Raw genomic sequence first — 9,284 nt, forward strand, 5'->3', positions numbered from 1 at the left:
TAATACACATTATGATTTCTTCTTAACCCATAAATAATTTAGGAGTGTGTGTATGTGTGTGGGTTTTTTTTTCCATTCCAAGCATATGATGGGTTTGGAGTTCTGTTTTTTATTTTACTTTTGTTCTCTTTTTAGTATTGATTTCTAATTTTAGTCAATTGCCATTAAAGAAAATGGTCTGTATGATGTCCATTATTTGGAATTTGCTAAGGTTGCCTTTGAAGCCTAAATTATAATACATCTTTATGCATGTTCCATGGATGCTGGAAAACAGTATGAATTCTCTGGGTGGGGTTTTATATACCTCTGTTGAATCCGTAGTAAACCATGTTATTGAAAACTTCTTTCTCCTTTCACTTGTGTGTGTGTCCTTAATCGTTCAGTTTTGAGAACAGTGTGTTAAAAATCTGCTCACTGAGATTCCCTTAATTTCTCATTCCTATTTTGTACAGACCAGTTCTTATCTCCACCCAGTGCCCAACCAGGTACAACAAACCTGGGCTGTGGAGGCCTGACCCCTGCCCAACGGTTCCTGTGATTCTGCCTTTGCCTTGCAGGATGCTTGAAGACGAGATCGAACGGCTTCGGGATCAACTCAGGGAAACAGTGGATGAGAACGGGCGATTGTATAAGTTGCTGAAGGAGAGGGACTTTGAAATCAAACACCTCAAAAAGAAAATAGAAGAGGACAGATTTGCCTTCACAGGTAGCTCCACCGCTGTTGCGACAGTTTCTGCTCTGAAGTCCAGGTCGGCTGGCCCAGCTGCCATGGAGCCTACAGGGCAGGACAAACAGCAGGTTCCAGAGGGCAGGTGCTCAAGAGACAGTGCAAGGTTCAGCTGTGCTCAAGCTTGTCCAGATGAATCCTGGAAGTGAGGGAGAGGGGAGAGGAATGGAGCAGGCCAGGTAGGCCAGCATGCTGGGAAACGGAAGCACGAGAACAGCAGGGGCAGAAGGCAGGCATTCCAGGCAGTGTGGGTGACCCCGCTGGGACTCATGACAAGAGTTCTCCGTGATGCTCGCTGCATGTTCGGTGGGCCAATGGCATCCACTCTATCTGGATGCTCTGGCTCAAACACCGTATCATGGACGTGAAAAAGCCCCAGTGGAAGTAGGCATTTGCTCTACACCACTTGCTGTTGCTGCTCCAGAAGGGTGGACAAGACAGGGGAGTTAGCTGTTCTGGGAGGATGTCCTGAGATCCAGCAGCATGTACAGTGGACCTTGGCCCTTCAGGTCGGAGTTGGACCTTGGTTCTGTTGCTGGAGACCTTGACCCTGTGGGTCTGTTAGGGACCTTGGCTTTGTGGGCCTGGAGATGACCTTAGCCCTGTGGGTGTGGGCTGGACATTGACCACTGACTCTGTGGTTATGAGCTAGACCTTGTTCTTACAGATCTGGTGGGGACCTTGGCCCTGATTGTCCTCTGCTCGATGTACGCCCGTTGAGCAATCCCCAGGTGGCTGAGTGAGAAAGCACAAAGTCAGTGTCAGCAATCACAGAGGGCATGATGCCTCACCTGGCATCTGCCAGAGCGTCTCTCTCTGCCTTTGCTAGTAAATGACTTTAAGAGTAGGTGCACCCAGAGGACCAGTGCTGAATTAAAAAACAAGGGGAATCTGGTATCTTAAAGGCCCTTGGTAGCCTGTTGTGCTTCCCTCCATTCTTTGGCCTCTTCTGTCTAAAACAAAACCACACTGAAGAGAAGACAACACCTAACCTGGCTCCGGGTTCAGATGCGAAGGGGCAGCTTCTGCAAGGGTGTCGAGAAGTTGATGGGCTCCGGGGAGGGCAGGAGATGCCTCCTCACCCCAGGAGACCTGGGAGACAGGGCCTGCCCCCTCTTCTCCAGCCTGCCCCACATCCTGTCTTCTGCTGCTTCTGCCGGCGTGCTCATGGCCTCATCTGAGTGTCAGCCCTGAGCCTCCCTCAAGACCTCTTAAATCCAGTCCTCGCTCAGAAGTCCCCATTTCTGATTTCCAACTTCATGTTTTGAAGAGAAAAATCTGACAGTCTCAGTTCATGTTTTTAAACCAGGCTAGAGTGACAGGCTGCTGACGGCTGATGAACTGGTTTTCCTTTGGGTGGACTTTTAGTGTTTGCTTTAGTTTCGTTTTTCTATTTCTTTGTACAATTTTTTTAGTGATTGGGCTAGTGCTTACAACACACATAACTTTACACACGTAACTTTTCATGGTCTACTTAGAATTAATATTTTACCACTTCAAGTGGAATGAAGAAACTTTACCACCATATAAGTCCCTTTACTCTCCCCCCTTATATTACAGCTTTTATATGTATTATGTCTGTATATGTTGAACATCCCATCAGACTATGCTATCATATTTGCTTTCAACCATTATACGTTTTGAAAAACTGAAGGATGCAAAATAGTCTATTATATTTACCCAGATATTTTAGCATTTCTGTGCTTGCCCATTCACTGATGCCCCCATTATAATGGGGTTGCAGCTTCAAGCGTGGGGCTTGTCTGGAGACAGAGTTGGGAGAGAGCCCTGGCTTGCTCTTAGCCCCACTTCCTGCCCTTCGGACTAGAGAGAGCTTCTCTTAGACTTCTTTCTGATGTCTAGTTCCAGGATTTGTAATGCTTTTGGGTCCTGGGAGGAAAACATAACCAGAGAACTCACCACTGGACCATTTGTATTTCTAGGTTTGGTTTCCTTCCCCAGGTTCTTTCTCCTTTCTCCTGATGTGTCCTAATCCTCTTCAACAGACACGAGGTGGCCGAGGGCAGCTACTCATAGTTGCCCAAATGGCTGCTGGCCCAGGCCAGCAGCAGCAAGCCTGTTCGATGTGTGGGCCTGTGTTTTTAACTGACTTCACTGTTTTCCTTCATTTTAGGGACGGCTGGTGTGGCTGGGGACGTGACTGCCACCAAGATCGTTGAGCTGTCCAAAAAGAACCGGGTGCTGATGGCAGAGTCCGAGGGTGCGAAGACCAGAGTGAGGCAGCTGAGCAACCGCATCCAGGAGCTGGAGCAAGAGGTGAGGGGCCTCAGGCGCCCCTGCCCCGGGCTCCCTGTACCCCACGCCACTCCTCCAGAGAGGGAGCACGCTTAGATACCGTAGGTCCTTCCCAAGGACTGGTGGGTCAGTGTTTTCAAGGAGTCCCTCAGTCTCTGTCATATCCTGAGAGGGGAAAGTGTCGGGAAGCAAGGAGGACGCAGGCGGTGGAGAGATAGCCTGACACAGCAAGGAGGACGCGAGCTTGGAGCCTGACCACCTGGGTGTGAATCTCAGCTCCACTACTGACTTGTGTTGTGACTTTGAGCCAGGTATAAACTCTCCGTGCCTCCACCTGTCACGTGGCAGTTATAACGGCACTCACCCCAAGGTTTTCTGAGGATTAAATGACTTAACACTGTAAAATGCTTAGAACAGTGCCTAGCAGGTAGTTAGCACGAGAAAGGCGTTGTTGAATAAATTAACAGGGATCCTTGCTAATCTGAAGCTAGAGCCAGGAGCATTCCACCAGTTCGTCTCACTTTTGTCCACCTTCCTCTTCCTGCTGCCCCGACCTTCCCACAGCTAATGACAAACCCCTCCAGTCGAGAAAGGGCACAAGCCCCAGCGGTTCATGGTCCCTCAGGAGCTAGAGTGAACCTACGCAGCTTCTCCTTATGTGGCTGGAGGAGCAGAGGCTGGCAGAGGTTAAGAGGCTTTCTCAAGTCACACAGCATGTGGTGGTGCCGGATTTCAGATCCAGTTCTGTTGCCCTCCAAAATCCTCCACAGTCATTACACTTGGCATTGAATTAGACCTTCTTTCTTCTATAACGTATTTTTTGAGAACCATCGCAGGCTCTGGGCCAGGCCCTGGGGAGACCGTGGGGAGCAAAATAGGCCTGGTCCTTGCCCTCCTGGAGACAGACCAGCATCGAGGGCCCCTTAGAGGAGGGAGTATGCACAGTGGGTCCCTGGAGGATGAGAAGGGGTCAGACTCGTAGTGGTGGGGGAGAGGCCTTCATGCAGAGGACCCAGCAGGTACAAAGGCCCTGAATAGGAATAAAGGCCTGAAAGGGGACCAATGTGGCCGAGCTTGGAGCAAGATGAGGTCAGAGAGGTGGGAGGGCGGGTTGTGCCCAGCCTTGTCAGACAGGGATGGTCTTTGTGTGAAGGACAATTGGGAAACCCTTAAAGGGTTGGTTGGCTGTCTGTATACAGCAGTGGTCTTGGCCACCAGGCCATGAGCCTGAGTGGCAGGTTTCTCAGTGTCTCTGACCTTGTCTCCTCAACTGTAACGTGAAGTCCGTAGTTCCTTTTCTCTCCGCCTCCCAGGCTGTTGTTAGATGCAGACCACGGTTGCAGAATCATTATTTACTAAGCTGTTCGTGAATCCTAGGCTGCGACTGGGGAGTGGGGCAGACAATCAGTTAAACCCTCTCCCATCGCAGAGCGCCTTGTAAAGGAGAGTTCTTCCATTAATGGGCCTTAAAATGAGCTGAAGGGACGGACTGCTGAGATCCGTGACCACACATCCGACGGCAGCACCAGAGCCCTTCACTCAGGCGCCGCAACTGCTGAGCAGAATTAAATATTAAGTGCCGGGTTTGCTTTTTCAGCTGCAGATGGCCCTGGCCAGGCTGCCAGCCAAGGGGGCCACCGACGCAGGAGCCAAGCTGCCGAAGGCCCAGATGGGAGACAGAGCCTTGGTATGAATTCTCTTCTGTGCTGGGGAGTGTGTGAGGCAGCCATGGGCTTGGGCCTCCCCTCTTCCATGGGGGCGTAGGTGCCTCTGTCCAGCGTCCACCCCATTGCTGAGCCAGTGCCACCATTGCAGCATCCTCAGAGCCATCAGGGGACAGTGGCCAAGTCTACCGTCGGAGGCCAAGAATGCCCCGGTGAAGGCTGGTGAGGGGCTAACTCTGATTTAGTCCCCAGAGAGGGAGGTCAGGAGGGGCCTGAGGACCCTGGAATCCTAGAATTTCAGGACCAGGAGGGAAGACCTGATCCAATTAGCCTCCTGCTCTCAGTCCAGCTGTAAAGGATGTCCATTACAGCATCCTTACTGGGGAGACATCCAGCCTCTCTACCTTACCCCAGGGACAGGGAGCTCACTCCTCCTCAGTGGAACCCTGCTTTTTGCTGGGGCAATCCACATTGTAAGAAGTCTTCCCTTCGTGGAACTCCAAATCTACAGCGTAAAAGTGACTATTGGGAATGGGGCTGTTCCCAAGATTCCATTTTTTCTAAGCCAATGAGCCTCCATCAAACTCAGGGCATGGGAATTGCAGCTCCATGAAAGGAAGGCAGTCTGACCCAGTGGGCTACCGGGGAGAAGCATGGAGCCCAAGCCAGACAATAAATAGCTAAGAGTCTCAAGAACATCCCAGGAGGCCTCCCCTTGGTTTTCTTTTTTCTGTTGTTTTTTTTGGCCACACCTCACGGCTTATGGGATTTTAGTTCCCCGACCAGGGATTGAACCTGGGGCCTCGGCAGTGAGAGCGCCAAGTCCTAACCACCGGACCACCAAGGAATTCCCCCCATGGTTTTCTTAAGAAGCCAAACGAGTTGGTGAAACGGAATCCAAGCCTCAGGACTCCTAGTTCAGTGCCCCTTTTCCACCCGATCTTCCCTGTTGTCTACGACTCAATATTAAGCCGCCTCATGCCTGTCTTAAGAATACTGCCCTCGAGTGATGGGCCCCTCAGGTTCCAGGGGTGAACATGTCTCCTGAAGGCTAGTCTTGCGTAGATCTGTCTCATTGCTGGGGAGGCAACGGAGGGGCTCCGCCCTCAGCAGACGCTAGACTGAGTGTCGTTCAGAGCCTTTCCCAGCTCTGAGGGACACGTCTAAGCTGCCCCTTGTTTATCCGTATCTCTGACTGGGGCTGTCCTAAATGGGAAACTACTTGTTCAGTCACTTGTTGAGCCTGACAGAATGTTCTGAGCCCTGGAACACAGAGAATCAAAGACAGGCCCACTGTCCACAGGGGGTTCAAGAGGGGAGATGAGTAGGCAAACTAAAGGAAGGAGGGGGACAGGGCCTTCAGAGAAAGCCCCTAGGCTCTGGGTTCACAGAGGGAGCACACGTTCTACCTGAGGCAGCCAGGAGGTGGGATGGATGAGGGCTTCCTTAGGTGGCCTTGCTGGAGCAGGAAGATGGGGGTGGCCCTTCCAGCAGAAGCAGTGCAAGGTCAGAGCAGGAAAGCGTCAATATTCCTATTTTGTTTGTTAGCTGGGCATCAGCTGGATAACGTTTGGCTGCAGCCCAGGGCCCCTGAGGAGGAAAAGGGGAACACATCCAAACAAAGCTGGGCCGGGGTCACCTGTGGAGGGAGGCCTTGATGGTAGCTGGAATAGGAAGTCCAACTTCTTTCTGTGGCTGCAGGGAGCCTGGGAGGTTTCTGACGGAAGAGTGCGTGGTGGGTTGCAGTCTCCATTCCTCGGGACACGTGTTTTCCCGGGCATCTTCTGATCAGAGAGAGGACAATAGCCATGTCCCCCTCGTTAGACTGTTCAGGGCGACCCAAGCCTGGGCCATACTCCAGGGCCTGCAGGTTCACTCCACATCCCAGCCCAGAGCTGCAAGCACATTCCAGAGTGGAGCTGAGCGCCCTCACTCCGCGTGGGGCCTCATGAAGCTGTGGTGTGAGTGGCCTTGGCGCTATCTGCTCCCATGGACACCATTTCCGGTATCGCCTCAGAGGAAACAGCCCCGGGGTGGGGAAAGGGCGTGCCCAGGCCCAAAACACCCACAAAGGCTGTGAAATCTCACTCTGGGCAGAAACAGCTCTGAAATGTCAGGCAGGTAGGGTTGGCTCAGCTTCCTGGGAGGGGAGGTCTGGGGCCTGGCAGAGCAGAGAGGGTGATGCCCTCACCAGAACACCATATGGCCCTCAGCCGCCTTTGCCAGCTGCCCACCCAAGCCAGGCTATGCCCCCCAGCATCGCCCCCCATCAGAATCTGCCCCAGAGGGCACCCTTTACGTGCGTTATCCCATCAATACTCACATGTACCCCGGAGGCTGGTGCCCCCATTTCACAGAAGAGGAAACGAGGCTTGGAGATGGTTATTGCCACCTGGGTCTCAGATCCGGATCCAATCGGTGTGCTCTTTCCGTGCCCTCAGGCTCCCAAATGCTCTCACGGCTCCTGTACCGACACCCACCAGAGCCAGCAGGGGGCTCAGGGCACCGAAGATCTGACAGGCAGGGACTGTTGCTTCCCAACGCAGGGCAGATTCAAAGCAGCAGCTTAGCAGGGGAGCAGACGGGCTCCCAACAGCAGTGGGGAGGGATGGCACACAGCCAGGCTGCGGAAGGACATACCAAAATATAGATTAAAGAAAGATGCACGTGTGTTTTATGTAAATTCCCAATTTGCAAATTCTGCTCACACTGGTTACTCTGTTTGGCCTCCTGGGGGTGCTGTGAGGAAGCAGCCGTTTCCTAGATGAGAAGACCAGATGAGTCCAGGCCTTCTGGGCCCTGTGTGCAGGTCTAGTTTCCTTGACCAGTGGTTTTCAGCGGGGCTGCCCAGAGCCTCTGGGGTCCATGGAACTCCCCAGACCCAGTCTTCTGGGATCTGTCTTTCACGCTAGCGTTCACAGGCGGTTTTGTCTGTGGCTACTAAGGAAAGTTCAGAAAGCCGCTGCAGGACCCATCCTGTTTCCCAGAAGTCTAGTCCACCCGATCTGCTGGGACAGGAGCAGATGTTCTTAGTGCCATTGCCTGATGGGACACTCAACCCACCAACTGATGTTTCTGTCACCACGATGCCCTGGCATCAGCAAAAGCTTATATTGGGAGAAACAGCCAGTGCAAAGGAAGGACCAGGCCTCTACTCCCACTTCTGTCACCCCAACCAGCTGTGTGCCTGTGAGGCCATGTTATTTCCCTTCTCTGGACCTTATCTGCATCACCTATGGCAAGGGTTTGAATGGGCTGACCTTGGAGTCCCTTTAATGCCAAAGTTCTGAGAGTTTCAGGAACTTCTATTTAAATCATAAATGGGGAACACATTTGAGAAAAGTTCCATCCAAATAGTTTAAATGAAATATTTTTTTTTTAAAAAGACTTTGCTAAGAGTTCCAGCAGGCAGAGTTTTCATGGCTCCTGCAGTTCTTCAAGCCACAGAAATGGAGCATTTGGGGATTAAACTGGGTCCTTATTTCTATTCAGTGAGCTCATTGCCGGGAAAGGGAGCCCAAGGCCCAGTCTGACAATTCTAGGAGAGGAAGGCCCCAAGTTGGGATGGTCACGGCCCTCCTGCCAAGCTGGGGCTGCCTTTGCTAAAGGAGCCAGTTCCCTCTTCATCCTGAGTGAGGATGGATTTGCTATGATGCCAGTCTCTGAGCACAGCAGAGCCCACAGCCTGGGAGTGTCTGGGGGTTGGGAAGCAGCCCCCCTCCAGATGCTCCCCGTCTGCGGCCACCACCCACGTCCCCCTGTGTGCACCACACTCGGAGCACAGGGCTCAGCCCCCAAAGTTGGGCTGCCGGGATCCACATCCACGCTCCCCCTTACCTACCACGTCCCCCAAGCCGAGGGGTCACCCCCCTCCAGCCTCTGCTCTGCATCGGTAACGGAGCCTACCTCACAGGGGTTGTGAGGATGAAATGGGTTCCTCCTCGTCAAGCACTTCGTGTGGTACCTGCACATACCTGGATAAACGGGGGCTGTGATTATGGTTACTATCTAGGCCACAAATGACTGCTCTCCCTCCTGTCTTTCCCAACTAGCAGGACAGCCCAGAGGTGAAGGTCTTGCAGGACAGGCTGGCGGCCACAAACCTGAAGATGAGTGACCTCCGCAACCAGATCCAGGCTGTGAAGCAGGAGCTCCGGGTGGCCCAGAAGGTATTTCCAGGCCAGGGTTCAGGTCGTCGTGGGTGGGCCTGGGCCTGGGAAGGCCATGGCTGGGACAATGGCTTCCATTCAGGAGCTTGGCCCCATGAGCATCATGCTGCTTGTTCTGGGTCAGGCTCAGATCCAGTAACTTCCTTCCACCAGCCCTTGAAACAGACCCAGCAGGTGAGGGGGGTTGCCGGCTGCCTGCGGGGCCCTGCATAGAAGCCCTTGTGGTGCCCCCCCAACCCTGGACGGGGGAACACAGTTCTGTCCACCCTGGAGGGGCCCTTAAACCTTCCCTGTGCTATGTGCACCCCAACAGATCCTGGGCATCTCCTTAATAAGCCACCTTGGACTTGGAAGCCTACCAAGACCCATCTCCTGCTCTCTGCTGTCTGTAATATTAGAAAATGTAAAGGTTGTTTGTGTGTTAAAGGCCCCTTTCAAAGGAAAATGCTCGGACTTGGGAGGCAGGCC

General features: G+C 52.8%; 1 protein-coding gene across 2 annotated transcripts in view; it reads left to right on the plus strand.

The window, feature by feature from the left end:
* The window catches only part of CCDC13 (coiled-coil domain containing 13), a 29,598-nt gene that overhangs the window by 2,273 nt on the left and 18,041 nt on the right, over positions 1-9,284 (plus strand). For both annotated transcript variants that reach the window (XM_036869975.1, XM_036869974.1), the window contains 4 exons: positions 558-706; positions 2,862-3,004; positions 4,581-4,670; positions 8,700-8,816. In XM_036869975.1, coding sequence (XP_036725870.1) covers positions 558-706; positions 2,862-3,004; positions 4,581-4,670; positions 8,700-8,816 — 499 coding nt within the window. The remainder of the gene's footprint in view (positions 1-557; positions 707-2,861; positions 3,005-4,580; positions 4,671-8,699; positions 8,817-9,284) is intronic.

Source organism: Balaenoptera musculus, chromosome 11, assembly GCF_009873245.2.
Source record: "Balaenoptera musculus isolate JJ_BM4_2016_0621 chromosome 11, mBalMus1.pri.v3, whole genome shotgun sequence".
Lineage (NCBI taxonomy): Eukaryota > Metazoa > Chordata > Mammalia > Artiodactyla > Balaenopteridae > Balaenoptera > Balaenoptera musculus.